We start from the raw sequence: 19,815 nt of genomic DNA on the forward strand, positions 1-19,815 counted from the left end.
ATTCAGCTCCGTAAGATGCTAAATGAATGTCAGTTGTTTGCTTTTACGTTTGAAAATGATTAATGGTAACATTCGGCTCTGTAAGGTGTTAAAATACTAGTAAATGTTGGATGATTGCTTTTACAATCAGAAATGAATAACGGTAACTTTCGGCTCTTTACAATGCCAAAACAAATAAATGTCGGATGTTTACAAATGTCTGCAAATGCTCCCACTTTATCATTTGAAACGTAAGTTTTGACCACCTAAACAGGCATCAACTTTTATAATAATCTAAAAGCCTATTTGCTAAATCTTAGAACTCAGAATATAATGGTGAGATGATTGAATTTTCTGTTCATTTATTTTAGACATGGCTACATGTATCATTTCAGTAATACTTGATATTTATTTGTCTATATTTAGTAGGACCGATTTAGTTTTTCTTATGTTTTTCTTGATTTTTTTCGGGCCACCAGATTTTACTTTCGGGCCATTAAAAAATAAAGATCAATGATTTTGGTGGCCCGATTGGGCCACCAAAAATAAAAGTTAGTGTGGAGCCCTGCCTTATGTTTCTTCCAGCAGAGCCCTCTAGATCAAGGATTTGTATCTCTTCAATATTGGATCATTTATGTATTAGTTAGATACAGGTAATCTCCTAGCCGTGTTTTCATCGATGTTCGTTAGAAATAGTAAAGTCTATATTCTTACTCTACGAGACAAAAACAATTCTTTTCATCTTTCTCCTGTACATACTGTAGCTGCTCTAAAAAACAATATAACTACCATAGGACCAAAATTCTGGAATGACCTGGATAGTGAAATAATTGACTCCCAATCTCTTAATTAATTTAGGTTTAAACTCTATTCTTCCTGGGCGTTCTTCGACATTTGTATTTCCCTACTTCATGATTTGTCATTCCTTTCAATTTTTGAATACTTTTTAGTAAATCTCAAATCAGTATCTGGGAATATATGTCCTACAACATTACAAGCAATGCTTCTGTGTAGATTCCTCATGTTTCAAAAGTTATGTCTAATTGTATTATTTGCTATATTCGACAATTTACTTATTCTATTTCCTGTTGGGTTTACGGTGTAGTTGTTACAACGTGGAATAAGGAACAATGGAAACACACAAACAATAGCATCTATTGATATAATGTATCCGCTATAGTCTGATGTGATCGTGACACAACGTACCATCAACGGAGTTCAGATGGTATTCTTATTTTGTATAACATGATTAAAAAAATAATAAAGACTACATTAGCATGTAGGTCCTACGTAACATAGCCAGTAAGTTGACCGGGCACCTCAAAATCGCTACGTGTGGCGTTTTCTTGGTGTTCTTTTTTCTTTCCTATTTTTTTTTGAACACTCACATTGATTCAAAGACGCAGTATTCTGCATCTTCTCGGCGTGATTCTCGTATTGCAAGAACATGTTACAGCAAACACATTTTGTTAGACAGGAAAGCCCCATATTCAATGTATCCATAATAGAAGGCATAAGGTAGAAATCATGGCGAAATTATAAGGGCAATAATGAAGTAGTCCTCAACAAAAATTTCGTTAGCGTTAAAAGAAGGATGGAAAATCAAGAAAGCACTTTCAGTGAAAAAAAAATACCAAACTTAATAATGAGATAATGATGACTGCCATTATTTTGCCAAGAATGTCACATTACGTAAGATTTACATATACCCTATTTATCGAAATATTGTTCTATGTTGAAAAAAAAAACAACCAATATTATTCTATATCTCCAGTTACTGATTCAAACAGACAAACAATTAATTTCCGGCTTTGCTTGTCATCAACAACTTTGGTAAAACAAGTATATGTAAAGATTAATTCTAGCTTGGAACTGTAGTGCTATTCATTCTAGACAACATAGTTTTGTTTATACATATATATACAAATCAAAAGTAATAGTATGTGAAGAGATGACATCAGTGTCAATACTAGTACGTTATTGTGCTCATAATGTGATAAAAATTGATTGTTAAAAGCATGACATTCAAAATCTAAAAATCTGAGCAATGCCTAGATAGTTAAAATATATATTTTTTTTCTGAGATACTGTAGATCGAGACTCGTAATAAAGAGTAAAAAAAAAGTATTGAATCTTTCGCGTAGATTGAATTCTAAGACAAAAGGATGCTATTTAAGGAACAACATATTTTATCATGAAAATGAGAAAAATACTCAACCTTGGTGTATAATGCACATTTTAAATGAGAAGGGGGCAGATTCAAGAAGGTTTTACTCATTGTGTACGTAGTTTAACTTGTTGTTATGGTGACAATACAAACTTGAATACGTCAGATACCATAAAAGTTAATACTGTTTCCTTCGTTTTTTATTTAAGAAAGAATAAGCACTTTTCTCATAAACTATTTGTTGTATTACAATATTGCTTTGTAACTACTAATATTGATAATATTGACAATAAAAATAACTAGGGGCGATCTGGTATAGTGGGTAAGAATGTTAAGAGTCCCAATTGGAAGATCCCAGTTCGAATCCCATCCAGATCATATACTTCCTTGGAAAAGATGTTTTTACCCATCACGTCCCTCTCGACCCAGGTATATAAATGGGTATCTGGCAACGGTGGAAAATTGCCGCCTTCGGGCGCCTGGTAGAGCAGTGCCAACACTTAAGAGGCTACCCTGGATTAAGGTAACCTCATTATCATATTCTTATTATCTTATTATCAAGACGATAAAGGCTCTATAAGCTGGATCATGACTACGCGAAGCTGAACATCACGACACCTCATTTTGATTACACATCTCTAGGCCAGTAATTAACGAAAAACACTGTATTTTTAATTGTTTTTGCAGCGTGGATGGCGTTGTCACAGTAACAGGGCTGGGTGTCTTTTCACACAACTAGTTCAGGGGAAAGCAAAGTGTATGATATAAGGTTGAAGCTGACCCGGGAGCCTCGGAAGTTATGGAATACGTACTATGAATTAAGTCATCCAAAAAATAAAAATAAAAAAAGCTCACGCATACACACACACACACACACACACACACACAGACTCCAGGTTTATACTGTATAGGTGTTACAAAAAAAAATATCCACTTTTGATCCTTAAAGGGGACCTCCGGATGATTTTCAGACTTTTACATTTGAAAAACTATAAATCAGTTAAACTGAGTACAGAGTTTCAGAATTTATAGTGATTGGGATGAGGAATGAGAATGTTTTCAAAATTTATAACAAATTGCAATGAACAAGGATGATGACATGGCAGCCTCACCGTAAGAATGCATAAGTTGGGGCTCAAGGAAGCAGAACAAAAGAAGAAGGCATGCCTAGATTCTTCACAGGTGAACTTGTTGAGCAAGTGGTATTATAATGGAATTGCACTGTTACATTTCTGAAATATATGAGGCTCTGATGTCATCGACACTGTTCAGTGTAATTTGTTTAAGATTATCAATTTATTGGTTTCTCTGCTCAAGGACCACAACAGATTCCACGAATCTATACATGGAGCTGTTGATTTATGTACTACATGATGTGAAATTATGAAAATCGTCCGGAATGTCCCTTTAATAGTTAAAAAACTACACATCAGATAACACTGTCATATTGTACACTTTAGTTGGAGGTGATTTGAATATGAGAGCATGAATCAATTTCGTTAAATCCATGATTAATTTTAAAGTTAAAGGGTGTGTACAGTTCTGGTCGAGGTGAGGATTTAGCTTTTAACGTTTAGCGAGATATTCAGAAACCACTCTTTTGAGATGTCAAAGAGCATTCAATTCTAAGGGGTATCAAAAGTTTATGTGATGAAAATCGGTTTTGAAATGGCTGAGATATCCAAAAACAAGGTGAAACAAAGAGATCCTAATAAAGTTGTGGCATGTCGCCTTTTATTATTATAACTTTTTTTGGATATCTCAGCCATTTGAAAACCAATTTTTATCAAATAAACGTTGAATCCTTCTTAAAATTACGTGCTCTTTCATATTTTATAAGAGGTTACTCATTATCTCACTTAAGAATGTTCAAGACATGAATCCCTACCTCAACCAGTACTGCACAGTCCCTTTAAGTTCCTGATTTTGATCAAATTTGATCCCTCTGTACAAAATTGAACTTCACACAAGAACCAGTGATGTGTATGTGAGTGTGTGCTTACAATGACCCTGAACAATAAACATGAATACCACGAATACCACCATTTTAGAGCTCTGCTAACCAGGCTTCTGGACAATTGCTCCAAGGCACATGAATGCTTTATTGATAATTCATGATGGATTGCCCTGGGCACTGCTCGTCTGAATTCATGGTAAAGGGTAAAATGCATGTGCATAAAAAAATAAGCACATGTTTTCAGGTGCTTCCATGCACATTTCAGGATGAATAAAGACTATCTGTGATAGTGGAATTTCTCATGAATGTAAAGAGCATTCCAATCCTGGCCATTGTTAAGGACCATTGTCTGGGTGTTAATCGCACAGTCCCATACATACCCATGAGGGGCCGCGGAACGGGGCACACACACACACACTTTTGGATCGAAAAAAAAAAGAAAGAAAGAAATGGGAAAAATCGGGGGAAAATTACACTACCCGAATTTCTCACAAAAAGTGTGCTTCAGATCGCTGTATCTTGATTTTAAAAACGCAAAACCTCCGTCGAGTGGGAGGGGGCATCCCCCTCCCACACCCTGCCCCTCTACCTCATTACACTTTGTACATACACACAGATGATGCACACGCGGAATAAGAGCTAAATACTGCGATTTTGCTATTAACACTTTCCTGAAGAAAAGTCCAAATTATTTCCATTAATTTGATTTTTTTTTTTGGGGGGGGGAGGGGAGCTAGAAAAAATTCCAAGTATTGCACCAAAAGTTTGCACCAGATCGCGGAATTTCAGGCCTGAAAATGCAAAATCACCTTCGTGTGGGAGGAGAAATATCCCTTTTGTACACCCTCTTGTGCATGTCTTTTCTGACTGATTGCTTAACAGACAACGTACATGAAATTAAATGTAACAATAAATCAATACAAAAAGTTTATTCAAACGCTACCACTATATAGGCAGATTGTTCAATAATAATCCACATCAAAATATCGTGCTACAAGTAGGGTCGTTTCAAGTCGATAAAAGACGCAAAAACATGCATCAAATTGCACCATTTATACAACATCAAAATGCAAAAGGTTCTCACCGTGGGAGGGGGAACACCCCCTCCTACACCCTCCCCCCCCCCCCCCCGTTCCCTCCCCTTGCTCGGGCTCGGTCGCTTCGTTCCCTCGCATAGTAACCGCCCCTCCCCCCCCCCCCCCCATTTCACAAGATCATTATCCAGGCTACGCCGGTGCGTCTAAGCGGGGGGTTCAAGTCGATAAAAAACGCAAAAAGATGCATCAATTTGCACCATTTACAACATCAAAATGCAGAAAGTTCTCCCCGTGGGAGGGGGGAACATCCCCCCACAGTAAAAAACGTTCCATGGCCCCTGCCCATTGCCCCCAGTGCAAAATCAAAATTTGTACAGAGGGTTGAAAACAGCGCAAAATCTGAAACCTAACTTTAGAATAAATATTTTAATGAAACCAACTCATGCTATCATTTTTAAATTCCCTCCAACAAAATTCTACACTCTTCAGCCACTGCTCATATGCCAGTGTTATCTGATATAATGGTTTTTGAACTTGTAAGGATCAAAAGTGGGAAATGTTTATAACATCTATTAATAGTATAAGCATATTATATAACAATTACAGGAATTAAGGTGAACTAGGTGCTTTTACGCAGCTATTTTGATGACGTAATTGGCCATGTTCCCGAAGAGAAAATTTTCAGATCTGAATGTTGTTCAAATAGACATGTTATTGTCAAAATATTGTGGAAATACAACTCACCTGCTATGCTGCACACGCACATAGTGATCGTGAATAACAGGGTCCAGTCGAAGAGCTGTTGCTGAACAGAGATCAAAATAATGATTATAATGATAATGATGATGATGATGATGATGATAATGATAATTATAATCATAATGATAGCAATTGTAATGGATAACATTTTTAACGACAGATAATTCTTGGCCTGAAGTCGGAACTTGATCATCTTAATTTCATATATCTGCAATGATTTCATATGTATATACAATGTTCATGTTATCAGTTTCAATGTAGTCAAAATTGTCTGGGGTTTTTTTCCCCGAAGGTGTCAATCAACCTTCCCTATTGTGCTCCACTGTAGGACTATATAGTGTCTGTATATTCCTTCTCGTGAAGCCCGAGTTCATATTTTAGAATGAACAGGTGGACATATGCTGCAAAATAAATAATCTTCACCATAAATCCCCAAGCTGAATGAAAAGGACACATTATACACGGCCCGTGCACGAATTCGAAATTAACTTACCATTTTATTGGTGAAGTATTTCAGCAAGGGGACATTGGACTCACAATCTAAATCTAGCAAATGTCTGACTTAACTTCCACGCTAAATCTGGAATACTATTAAATAAAGTCGGACAAGGTTTTGACGATCTCCTCCTCTAAGTGGTGCCCAATTCGATCTGGCTGAACCCCAGCACCGTAACAGCTCACTGCGAGGAAGAGGTAAAACCACGTGATCCTTGGGGATAATTGAACTGGAATTTTCCAACGCAAACTTCTCCGTGCGTGCGTTTGGGTAAACCGGTGTGGAAATGTATGATAGCTGCTACATGTGAAATTAATTAATGCTGATATATGCAATGAAGGAAATGTACTTGTACGACAAAGGAAATAAAGTCAGAGGAAGTTACTAATAGGAGTATTGCTCTTTAGGTCTTGTGGCGTCGATTTGCAGTCTTCCTCTTGCGTAATTAGCGCAAGAAAAAACAAAACAAAACACACACACACACACACACACACACACACCCACACAAAAAGACACAAACAGACAGACAGATACACATAAACGCTCAATATTTCACTCTATGACGCTATCACAATATAACCCAGGAGGTTCGAGAGATGGCGTTACAACTGACTATAATTATTCAATCAGCTGTCAGTTTTCTATGGATGGACAAATGAATTCCTCAGGTAAATTTGTGCCTTTGATGTTCGATGCTTGAAACCGCCATCTTTCTGAGCAATCTGAAGATTCCTTTTTAACGCTAACATAATATCGGGTATATGCTGCTCGTTTATAATTATATCAGTTGAAATTAAATTTCACCTAATGATAAAGTATATAAAACAAAAGTCAAATCCGTTCGAAAATATGTGAAAAGTGTAAATCTGAACTGTAATTTGTGAAAGTGTTTGAAATTTTACCCTCTGGAAAGCCGGTTTTATCACTTTTCTGATTATTTCCGACAAATGAAACTAATATGGTATCATCTTCAAGTATAGTTCTTTATAAATTGATATGTCAGATTAGCGTACAGACACGTACAGTCGAGTAATTTTGATATCTATTTTAGCAATATTTGAGCAATTTCTATTCGCGCACCCCCGTGTCTTTACCATTGTTTACCGCCCATCGTTTGTAAGTAGGGATAGCGAAAAGTAATTACCATCATAAAGACATATCTTATCTTCCTTATAGACAGTGGCTGGTCATTATGCAATGAGACGTGAATTCATTTTCATCCTATCGGGTGGGGGGGGGGGGGGGGGGGGCAGATCCAGTTTGACACATACTTCAAATATTTTTGGTGGCGGCTTCAAGCATGGGATCAAAACGAATAAGACTGTTGTGACTCCATTTCTCGAACCTCCTTGATATAACACTATATTTCTTTATAGATATATTTGTATGCGCATATTGTAATTATGTGTGTATACTGCAGGCCTATTTAAGTGTGTGTGATATTTCTATTTGAAAGAACCAAAATGATGAACTTAATTTACGTACATATCAAAATGTCCAATGTCGACATTATTTACCTGACGAGTTCAATTCTGAATTTTCTAATAATGAACTTTTTTTTTCAGCATGCATATTACACATTAATTCTCGCAGTCTTTAAAGAAATTATGAAATATGCAATTATTGTTGTCTGCGATAGATATGAAGTTCTCAGTTATTGGTGTTACAGAAACATGGCTTAACAACAAATCTGCCCCTTTATATAACATTGATGAATATTCTGTTGTCCGTTCTGATAGAAAATGCGGACGAGGGGGCGGAGTTGCACTGTTCCTATCACACTCGTTATCGTTTAAAGTAAGACCTGATTTGATAAACAACGGTAAAGGAATTTTATTGCACGTGCGTTGAAATTAATATGAAGAATTTGTTCGCAAAAAGCGATAAGTCCATATTTACCAAATGGAGATATTTGCGATTAAAGGTCAAGAAAAATAAGGAAAATGATAAAATTTTTGCTTCTTTTAACCATAACTTCAAAAATGTACCTCTATATGTAGTGACCAATATATCATTTAAAAGGTATTATTTTGTACTTTATGACAGAGAACGTACTTCAAAATCTTCAAAAATGGACTTATCGGTTTTTGCGAACAAACTCTTCACATCGAACATGATGAAGTATCCGAAAGATGACAAGGTGTTCCAAGATGATGAAGTGTCCGCAGACAAAATTTAGTGCACTGTCAGCTCAGCTGCGATAACTTTCACCAAATCTTTGCGGTACCGAGGGGGTCAAAGTGTCCGAAGGTGGTAAAATATCCAAAGGTGACATATTTCCGAAGATGATGGAAGTCGGCCAAAGTGTGTCCGAAATGACGAAGTGTTCAAGATAACAAAATGTCCGAAAATTATGAACTGTCCAAAGACCCCGTTTTCAAGGCATTTTCTGTCTCCCTGTCCACGATCTGTCTGTCTGTCTGTTTGTCTGTTTGCCTGCCTGTCTCCATCTCTCTCCCTCTCGTCCAAGTTGTCCGCGTGAACGACTCCTCCGATATATAGGGAGGCCCTGAAGGACTACGATGGAGGTGGAAGAAGACGATTGCACCGAATACACTAATGTCCAAGAAAGAAAAAAAAGTTGCAGTAACTATTTATCCATTCTAACATGAAAGACCACTTAATATCCATTTCTTAATGTTGCCATATCATTATATGAAATAGGCGGATTGCGCTTATCAGCCATCCTTGGTTAAAGGAAACCAAAACCCAAAGAAATATGTGGAATGGGTGAAATAAGCAACATTTAGTAGAACACATCAGTGAAAGTTTGAGGAAAATCGGACAATCGACGCAAAAGTTATGAATTGTTAAGATTTTGGTGTTGGAACCGCTGGATGAGGTGATTACTGGGAGTTATGACATCATGTGTGGACAATAACGTAGCAAATATAAGGAGGATTCCACCAAAAAAATGCTCTTTTATATAGATCAAAACAGCACTTTGACTAACCGCTTTCAGAAAGCTGGGGGAATAACCGCTACCCTTAACATTTGTCAGTATCAAGTTGATGGAATATGTTATTTTCATGAAGAAATAATTTTTGTGGAATTTCCTTTATATTTTCTTTGTATTGTTTCCACACATGACGCCATAACCTATAGCTGTCTCCAGTTCCAACACCAAAACTTTAAAATTTCGTAACCTTTGCATTGATTGTCCGATTTTCCTAAAATGTTCACTGATGTGTTCTACTAAATGTTGCTGGTTTCGCTCAATCAAATTTTTCTTTGGGTTTCGGTTTCCTTTAATCAAGGACGGCTGATAGGCGCAATCCGCCTATTTCATATAATGATTGGGCAACACGAAAAAATGTATATTAGGTGGTCTTTCATGCTACAATGAGCAAATCGTTACTGCTACTTTTTTCTCTTTCTTGGACATTTATAGTATTCAGTGACATTTTTTGTCTTCTCCCACATCCACAATATCGGAGGAGTCCACCACGCGGGCAACTTGAACGAGAGGGAGACATGTGAACAGACAGACAGACAGACAGAGCGTGGACAGGGAGACAAAAAATGCCTTAAATACGCTTTCACCAAGAGCCGTACACCCGGGAGAAGATGAGACGCAGTCCCCTTATATACCCTTGTTGAGGATGGGGTTATCGGAGTTGACAAAGACGGCATCCCAGACCACCGAGACACTTTGTCTAGAATGAACACATCTTTATCTTTGAAGTTTATGTTCAGCAGTCTTCAGATGGCAAAAGACGGCCGAATGACAATTGTTGGCAAAAGTCCTTGATCTTCGATGTCATAGCTGCTTGTGAAGAGGCTGCTTGGTTTCACCGATATAATTCTCTTGGCAACCCTGTTTTTGGCAATGAATGGCATAGCGGACATTGCTTTCTTTTTCGGAGAATTCCTCGACAACAGTGGGAAGACTATTAAACACTACAGTCGAAATGGCGAAATGCCAACAGTTTCTGACAACCATTTGTCTGCAGATGAATGTGTTGATCGAGTCGCTTCTTCGTTTGTAGCATATCTTCGAGTTGAACCAGAGAAAGAGGTAATTATAACCAGGTCAAGCTACATCGGTGGTCTCTATATTGATGCAGTCCCATACTCTCTAAAAAAAAATCGAGTGAAAATATTCACTCTTAAAGGAGTGAATGCAAAAAAGAGTGAATTAAGAGTGAAATTGGAGTGAATTTTGAGTGAAAATGTTCATTTTCACTCGTTTTGGAGTGACCTCAGGGATCACTCCCAAATCTTCGAGTGATCCCTGAGGTCACTCCAAAATGAGTGAAAATGAGCATTTTCACTCAAAATGCACTCCAATTTCACTCTAAATTCACTCTTTTTTGTATTCACTCCTTTAAGAGTGAATGTTTTCACTCGATTTTTTTAGAGAGTTTACACTGCATTTTGTGTTGACTGCGTGGTTCTGACGAATGCGGCGAATTGCGTTGCGTTGCGAGCCCGACCAGACACAGTAGCGTCCCCGCCCCGTGCGCCAGCACGGTCGCGACACTTGTGTACAGCGACAGCCCAGCAGCAGGGCTCTACCCTGTCTGGGCCCTGCTGGGCCTTTGACCGAAAGATCGGTCTGTATCTGGTCGTCGGGGATTTGTGCCGTGGGGACTGCGTCTGGCTTCACGGATCCCCTCCTCGGAGAGTGATAACGTCAATAAAAATAAAAGACTCCTCCGGACAGACGGATCTTTCTGTCTATGCTGGACCCTGACCTGCTGGGGGGGGGGGGGGGGGGGGGGAGGGGCGTGCGAGCTTCTCTTTGTGGGTGATTTATTTTTAGTCAAACATTGCTTTACTCTGTCTTACAAGAAATGTATTCTCCTTTAAGAAACTTCGGCATTTGCTTTTTAAGATAAGTACTGTAAAAACTATTCAAAATATACCACAAAGTCAACGAGTGTGAGAATGATGATAAAATTTGAGACTCGTGATCATGTGATTCTGTTGTGAGAGAGTGACAGTATGCTCTGTTATTAAAATATATAAAGTGTACTGTAGTTAGGGATATTTATCCCTTTCATCATTAGTTGGCCGCTCGTAGCTGGTCGCCTTCAAACTTCATGTGATATATAGGCTGATTGAATCTTCTAATTTCAGTCATTTGTTTGAATGCTCTGCCCTGTTAGTTGCCTTCTCAAAAGTCTGATATTCTTTGTTTGGAACAGTTTTATGTGACCACATTTCAATGTTTTATGAGCAAGCCACCACCACAAGTTACCTGCTCGGCCCTGTTAGTTGCCTTCTCAAAAGTCTGATATTCTTTGGTTGGAACAGTTTTATGTGACCATATTTCAATGTTTTATGAGCAAGCTAACACCACAAGTTACCAGTAGAACATCTACAGACAGGACCGACAGCAATAATTTTAAAGGAACAAGTCCCCTCCAAAATACCAGGGACTGCAAGACAAAAGGTGCCTTTCCAAAGATCATCACCATTAGGCCTCTACGTAAATGTCTGAGTCTTTGTTAAAAGTGGATTTTGTTGGTCTATATTTTGTGCATTTTCTTCTAAAATATTTCTCTCCTCTTTTTCCACATGGCTGAATTTATGAGAAAACTTCTAAGTTGTCTCATTTATTTGTCTGTATCTCGTTTGTGGATGGACAGAGTAGGCGTCTGGAAGAAGAGATTGAGGAAATGCTGACGAAACTTGAGGAGTTCCGGGCAGTTGTAGATATGGTGAGTATAGCAAGCTTACTCACTGCCACCAAACACACACTGATAGTTACGCCATCAACTGTCTAATATGTGTACTACACTGGCCTAGAAAAAAAAAAAAACCCGAGATTAGGAGAAAAAAAATAGATTGTGGCTCTTTGATTTCAGTCTATTAGATTATCATGTCTGTTCAGTCATTTGTTAACCCGTTTAGGACGGACTGATTTTGCTACAACACGCATTTCCCATAGACACCTGTCCGAGTATATTCAGGACCCGTCCTCAACGGGTTAAATCATGTACTTCACAAGTTTTTGCTCTGTTTTGTAACTCTTACAACTTATCCTTAATATATTCATTGAATCCCTACATTCATTGATCTTTATCCAGAACTATTTCAGGTCTAATTCATTACTTCATCTATTCAATTCATTATCCTCTTAAAGCAGCAAAATGTACAAAGGGAAAACAATTCTCTGCATGTAGCTATTTGTGCAGTTAGTGTAGTTTATAAAGTACCTTACTTTGTCATTTTCCATCCTATCATATTTTCATGTTTTTCCAGGTGTTTTTGCTTTATTTATTTTTTGCATTTTTTTTCTTGGGGGAGGGGGGAGTTACTTTTTGGTAATTGTTGGATCTTTCATTTACAACCCCCCTTTAAAATTCATCCTGACAGATTGCTTCTATTTGTGCTCTTCTCTGTCTGTTACTCTGACTCCTTGTTATAATGATAATGATAATGATGATAATAGTACTAATTATTATTGTCATAATTACATTCTTTATTATTATCATTATCATCATTGTCAGCATATTTTCAATCATCTCTTTTCACTATGAGAATGGGAAATAAAGGAAAAACAAACAAACAAATAAACAAACAAACTGTGCAACATTAGTTTGCAATTGTTGCATTCACATTCATTTAATGTTGATGCATTGTAAACTTATGCTTGCTTGAACTTGATTGATCATTTCTTTAGATATCCTTAAACTATTCGCTGTTCATTCAACCTTATCAATTAGAACTTAAAAACTTCTCTTCACCCCCTCCTTTTATTTCAGGTTCGAACAGACACATCTCTTGCCTTCAACAGAAGCCTCCCAGAAATACACTCCAAAGCCATGGAAATGGATTCCATCTTCAAGAAAATTGACCAACTAGACGTACTGAAACAAAGACTTATTCATAGTGTCGATGTGTCCCTTTCATTCTTACTATAACTCTGTTCGGTACTGGTGTACCTTCATCATAATTTTCAAAAGATTATTGCCTGATGTAAGCATAGTAATTCTTTCAATAATTGAACAACGTCAATGCAGTTTAAACATACTCGTACTGGGGAAAAAATGCTGTTTGGAAATCCAATAAGGTCTCATCTCCAATTCATTTATTGTTGTTCGATGTTTTTTATCAGTGTTTTCAGACCTTGTGGTAGTTTTCAAATAACGATTTGATGTTTTGTGTCAATTGTGTGGCCTTTTTTCAGTGTAATGGCTGAAGTGATACATTTGCTGCTGCTTGTATTGCACTACAAATTACTGTAATTAAGTATAGGAATTTATTATTTTCCATTGTAATTGAGCAATTAATTCAGTCTATCATGCCACGAAGTTTCATATGGAAGTATAAAACCAATGTGACAGTCGCCAAGAGAAATATTCCCGAGAAATGTATTGCGGTCATATTCTGTTTGAACTGCCATATGTCCATCAGGATAGTTCACAATAAAAATTACGTTGTACTTATTCTTTTTTTTTATTTATTCTTGGGTGGTGTGAAGATACAAGAAATGGAGCATAATAAGCATACCAGAAGTCGACCACTGTTATTACTGAAAAATGAACATTATGATATGCAGGATATGTCTCTCTCGGAAAGTGTTGAATATTTGTTTGATGCTGTTTTGCTTTTAGGCAAGATGTGCACAGTGCTGAATATCCGGGTACTTTCTCATCGCAGTCAGTGAAATACAGCACTATATGATATATCGATTATGTGACATTTAGTGATACGTTTGTATATTGTCATTTTTTATCTGATAATTCTTTCAGCAAAGCAATACGGAAAGTAAAATATGATAGGATTTATTATTTCTTTACCACACTGGTGAGCTGACTATGCTCAGAGCTGGTATTTAAGGTTTGAAAGGAGTGCTCCTATTATATATTTTTGTCTGTGTGTTTGTGTGTGTTCTGAAAATTGGTAGTATTAATACATTAATCAAGTCACATGTTTCACACAGGAGTTCCGCGTTGTCGTGGTGAGGAAGAATGTTGTGGCATATGAAGACCTCGTCAACACGGCGGAGAAAGATCTCGGGACGTTGCACTCCATCAAGTCTCTTCTGAACTCATTCCCCTTGTTTTCCTCAGTAAGTGGGCAATGCTTTCTGCATAACTACCACGGTCTAGATCATTGGTTTCTCTGTCAAGTGGTGTGTTTTCTTTACTTTCAATGACCAATCGGTTTTTGGAAGTGCTTTCTTGTTGCATGATTATATACATTAAATACTGTGTCATTACCTTCAGACAACAATTATTACTCTTACAGGAATGACATATATACTTAAATTGTGAGAATTAACTGAACAGCAGTTAATATTGTGCTAAAAATAACTTCTCTTATACACTTGCTAAATTTTACTGAAATTGATGTATATTTAGTTGTCACTTTGCCTAACTTTAGATCCATTAATATTTCTCAGATCTCCCCTTCCTTTTTTCCTATGTGTCTCTCATTTTTTTTTTAAGCTAGTAACTACATGCAATATTTTTCTTTAGAATGGAATTCCGATCCAGTTGAGAGTTAGTCCGAAAAGGAGTAACATTTTCTTAGCACAATCTAAAATTAGGTCAAGATCAGATGAACATTAGGAAGATAATTCTAGATTATGACACTTTGAAATTTCTATGATCTTTCAGGAAATAGTTCTTGAAGAGCCAATTTATTTTAGTGACGTGATTAGGTCATCCCTTCACAACTTGCCATATAGTGGCCACATTAAAATTTAGAAATTTATGCCCCCGTCTAAAAGCCCGATAAATTGTATTTCTAACTTTCTGAAGTTATCTAAACCAGGAATAACATTCTGTTTTGATTCTTTTAGACCAGACAAATTTTATTCGTCATATTTCTGTACAAGATCATTTATCAGGTGATGACACCATTAGCTCACTCATTTGCATATTCATATTAATTCAATGAGAAATTGGCTAAACTTCACAATTTCGTAACTTCCCTATTTTTATCAGATGTTGATCAAATTCTTTTCTTACTCCTTTCGATCAGACTAACTTATATTTGGACTATTTTCCTCTCTACCTCATGGTGAGATATGGAAAATCAATTTGTTTTGAGTGCAGTTTGTGTGTTATCATTCATGTTTTTATATCACAAACAAACGTTATTCTCCTGGTGTTGTCATTCATGTTTTCATATCACAAACAAGCGTTATTCTCCTGGTATTCTTTTCCGTCAAAATGAAAACAGAGAAAAGAAGACAGCTCCCGTCCCACTAAGAAATTTATAGTGCCCCCAGGTTACTCCACAGGTGACTACATCGCAAAGAACTGGACACAGCAAGAGGAAGAAATGCGTCATGGAGACACAGACGACTGATGCTTATTATTTGGCAGCTGGTTTGCAACTGAACTTTGGAATCCGACACCAATGCTGTGGAATACAAATGATATGCAATCAAGACAAAATATGCATTTGCTGCTGTACACAGATCTACAAACTGTAAGGGTGGGATTTCACGGAGCACGCGAACGATTTGCGAATGACGCGAATGGCAAAATCCAGCATTCGCATTTTAGTCTACAAAAGATCGCCAAACAAACGTGAGGGTTCGGAAGCGTCGTCAATTGTTCGCGAATGTCGTTTTTACTTCGGCGAGAATTTCAAAAAAGTTTGAAATTTTTTGCGAACCTTTTCCGCACACTTAGTCGGGATTTGCTCGTGAATTGTTCTCGAAAGTGTCTTTAAAGCTTCGTCATATGCGCAAGACCTTCGCAAGACACGCGCGATGTTCGCAAAATGTTCGTGAAACCCCAAACAGACTCCGAAACTTCGGAGAATGTCTCGCGTATGTTACGCGAAGTCTGCGAAGTTTTTCCGATCATTTTACGACGTAATCGCAAACTGTTCGCGTACCTTTTGAGACATTCTCGCGAACGTTTAGCGTACGTTTGGGGGATGTATGCCCTATACGTTTTCTACATCTAAACATCAAACAATTATTAACAACTATAGTAACAAAAGAAGTTAAAGACTAGCAAAGAGAAAGAAATGCTTGATATAAAAACAAATCGCAGAATACACTTAAAATTTATCGTAAGTATGTGAATTTTATTTGAACTATAGAGATTATGTGTTAGAGGAACTGCAAAAAAAAGAAGAAAGATCAAATGCTTTACTAGTGGAGATAAGGAAAAAAATGGGGGAGGGGTGCTTGTGCCCCCTCTTTACGGAGTTGCTGGATCTGCCCCTGATTGTGACGAATAAAAGTGAATTGTGGTTGAAGGTTATTTGCATGTACAGCGTGTATTTGTTACAAAAATCTGTCAATGACTTTCCTATTCTTGTATTTTGTATGTGATTGTGAGTACAATGTTACAATTATTCCTGAGCTTCAGTGTATAAGAGTCGTGCTAATACTGTACACACCAGTGATACCACGGAATTGTTATCTGCAAAGAAAACAACAACAACAACAACAAACAAACAAACAAACAAACAAACAAACACACACACAATAACCCCAGTCAATTACATTGTTGTAATATATTTTGAATGAGCATTTATTGTGCACTAAACATAACCTTTGTACAATGTACTGTACATGTGAGGACGGACAGTCAACTGTCCAAAACGTTGAGTCTTTTCCTAAGCTCATCTATCTCTTTGGTTCACAGTCCTTTTCAGGACTACACTCACTCCAGAAAGAATACTCTCATTCAATTCCTACCTCTTCTCTGACCTTTCATTCTTCCTTTTTCCTGTCATTCCAACAGACCTTCTAAGGACTACACATGGTGAACCGCAAACCGAGTGTATCTTATGTATAAAAACACCATGCAAACACCTTTCTTCAAAAATCATCTGATCAAGCTCTACGGGAAGCCTACTCAACGCACCGCTAGACTTCTCCAAAGCAGCCAATCCAAAGCCGCCAAGCTCACCAACCACCTCGCCTTCCTCAAACGATGCCGCGATTCCAATATCGTCCCCCCGGCCTTCAAATGAAGTCGTCCATCGACTCTCCGAAAGCTCATCGCGTCCTAAACCAAGCGAGGACAGCCCTTACCTGTGAACGCATCGCCTACACCAGAAGACAACTACACGTCATTGACTAAACCGTTGCCTCCTCTCAATCTCAGCTCTCCCAAGAACGTCTACCAGACGACCTACAGAAAGTGACAACACTTAGCGCCGACTCTGCACGCAAGGTTTTTCCTTTCCAACCGACTCAAGCAAATCAGGAAATTCGACAAACTACATTCCCAAAGTAGCCATTCTCCAAATAACCGTCCAGCACCCCAAGCCACTAAGGACACCGTCATCAACTTCAGCCAGCACCATCTCTCCGACACAGAACGCAACGTCCTATCTCTGGGCCTGAACTTTGCTGTGGCTCCGAAGAAAGTCCCTTTCTCGGAGATCATCCAACATGTTGAACCTAAACTCCGATTCCTCACGAAGACAGCAGCTGACAACATCCGACTCAAAGTCGCCCAAGCTCTCTCCGACGCCAAACCTCCCAAGCCCAACATCACTATAGAACAGTGGCGTATCTAGGGGGGGGGGGGGGGCAAGGGGGGCACGTGCCCCGGGCGCCACTCCTTGGGGGCGCAAAAAACGAAAAAAAAAACGAAGAAGAAGAAAAAAAAAAGAAAAAAATGAAGAAGAAGAAAAAAAAAAGAAAAAAGAAAAGAAAAGAAGAAGAAGAACACAAATCGCCCGGAAAGGGAGGGAGAATGGTGTGTGGGGGGGGGGGGGGCAGAAAACCAAATCAAACAAGATAAAAACAAAACATGATGATGACGCGGACAAAATGACAATGTTTATTGTGTTATTGTGTTTACACAAGAATTCCATGTTCTGTAAGCTGAAATACAAACATTTTCGGCTCCCTCGCTGCGTTCGCTCGCCAAAATTTATATAAAAAAAAGAAGGTAAGAACAAAACGTGATGATAACGTGGACAAAATGACAATGTCTATTGTGTTCATTCATGTCAGTTTATATTTAGCAGGCAAAATGTTTCACGGAGCAGCGGCTGCAATTTCTTTCGTTCTGAAGCGATAGCCAATTGGATCAAAAGAAGGCGCCAACAGTTTCGAACATACGGGGGGGGGGGGGCAAAAAAACAACAACAAATCAAACAAGATAATAACAAAACTTAATGATGACGTGGAAATATACAAACTTCGGCTCACTCGCTCGTACTAATTTAGAGTATTTTTTCTAGTCTTCAGTTTGTTGGTATAAATTGTCATCTATAAGGTCGTCACTATATCTTGATTAGAATTGTAAGATTTAATACGCAAAAAAATGACAGGAGTTCCATGTTTTGTAAGCTGAAATACAAAAATTTTCAGCTCGCTCGCTACGCTCGCTCGCCAAAATGTATCAAAAAAAAAAAAAAGGAAGAGAAAGATAAGAACAAAACGTGACGATGACGCGGACAAAATGACAATGTCTATCGTGTTCACACGTGTCATTTTATATTTAGCAGGAAAAATGTTACACGGAGCAGCGGCTGCAATTTCATTCGTTCTGAAGCGATCGCCGATTGGATCAAAAGAGGACGCCAACGGTTTCGAACATACGTGGGGGGGGGGCGGAAAAAAAAACAAATAAAAAAAGATAAGAACATAACGTAATGATGACGCGGAAATATACAAATTTCGGCTCACTCGCTCGTACTAATGTAGAGTATTTTTTCAAGTCCTCAGTTTGTTGGTATAAATCGTTATCTATAAGGTCGTCACTATAGCTTGATTAGAATTGTAAGATTTGATAAGCAAAAAATGACAAGAATTCCAAGTTTTGTAAGCTGAAACACAAAATTTTCCGGCTCGCTCGCTGCGCTCGCTCGCCAAAATTTACCCCAAAAATAGAGATAATAACAAAACGTGATGATGACGCGGAAATATTGTAAGATATGATTAGCAAAAAATGACAAGAATTCCATGTTTTGTAAGCTGAAATGCAAAAATTTTTGGCTCGCTCGCTGCGCTCGCTCGCCACAATTTATCAAAATTCATTACATTTGAATCACCCTCAAAAGACCCCTTTTAAGTGCTTGAAAAAGCATATCATATGGACTTTGTTTAAAGCGTATTATATCGGGACCATGTGGAAGAACAGACATATTTTGAAAATATGACTGAACAGGCAATCCCCCGTTTCTTCTGTACGTATATGCAATGTATATGTAACTTGTAATGTGTGTATTTTTATATGAAGACGGAAATAAAAACAAACAAACAAATAAAGTCCCTACCGGGATGGGTATAGGGTTGAACACTTTTTCAGAAATTAGGGGCGCAATTTTCGCGCTTGCCCCGGGCGCCGTTTTCCCTAGATACGCCACTGCTATAGAAGAACGCGCAGCCATCAAGGACCTTCGACACAACAAGACCATCCACATCTTACAAGCCGACAAAGGCAACGCCATCGTCGTCATGGACAAACAAGACTACGACAACAAGATTCAAGACCTTCTGGATGACCCCAACACCTACTCCAAACTAAAGAGGGAC

At 38.0% G+C, this 19,815-nt stretch overlaps 1 protein-coding gene across 1 annotated transcript; it reads left to right on the forward strand.

Annotated features, from left to right (window-relative positions):
* The first annotated feature begins 10,314 nt into the window (after positions 1-10,314).
* On the forward strand, positions 10,315-15,665 carry LOC139736991 (biogenesis of lysosome-related organelles complex 1 subunit 4-like). The gene is made up of 5 exons (XM_071647665.1): positions 10,315-10,413; positions 11,990-12,061; positions 13,109-13,210; positions 14,290-14,418; positions 15,537-15,665. Exons 1-5 carry the CDS (start codon positions 10,315-10,317, stop codon positions 15,663-15,665), a joined length of 531 nt encoding a protein of 176 aa, XP_071503766.1.
* Positions 15,666-19,815: the final 4,150 nt, after the last annotated feature.

Source organism: Diadema antillarum, unplaced genomic scaffold (assembly GCF_040938485.1).
Source record: "Diadema antillarum isolate AM-2024a unplaced genomic scaffold, OU_Dant_1.0 seq00000675_RagTag, whole genome shotgun sequence".
Classification (NCBI taxonomy): Eukaryota; Metazoa; Echinodermata; class Echinoidea; order Diadematoida; family Diadematidae; genus Diadema; species Diadema antillarum.

Bases quoted from the DNA above. Each gene is read 5' to 3' on its own strand.
- LOC139736991 (XM_071647665.1), top strand. From the start codon at position 10,315: ATGCCAACAGTTTCTGACAACCATTTGTCTGCAGATGAATGTGTTGAT. The intron at 12,062-13,108 runs GTGAGTATAGCA...CTTTTATTTCAG, and splicing joins TCCGGGCAGTTGTAGATATG to GTTCGAACAGACACATCTCT. The intron at 14,419-15,536 runs GTAAGTGGGCAA...AAATGAAAACAG, and splicing joins CATTCCCCTTGTTTTCCTCA to AGAAAAGAAGACAGCTCCCG.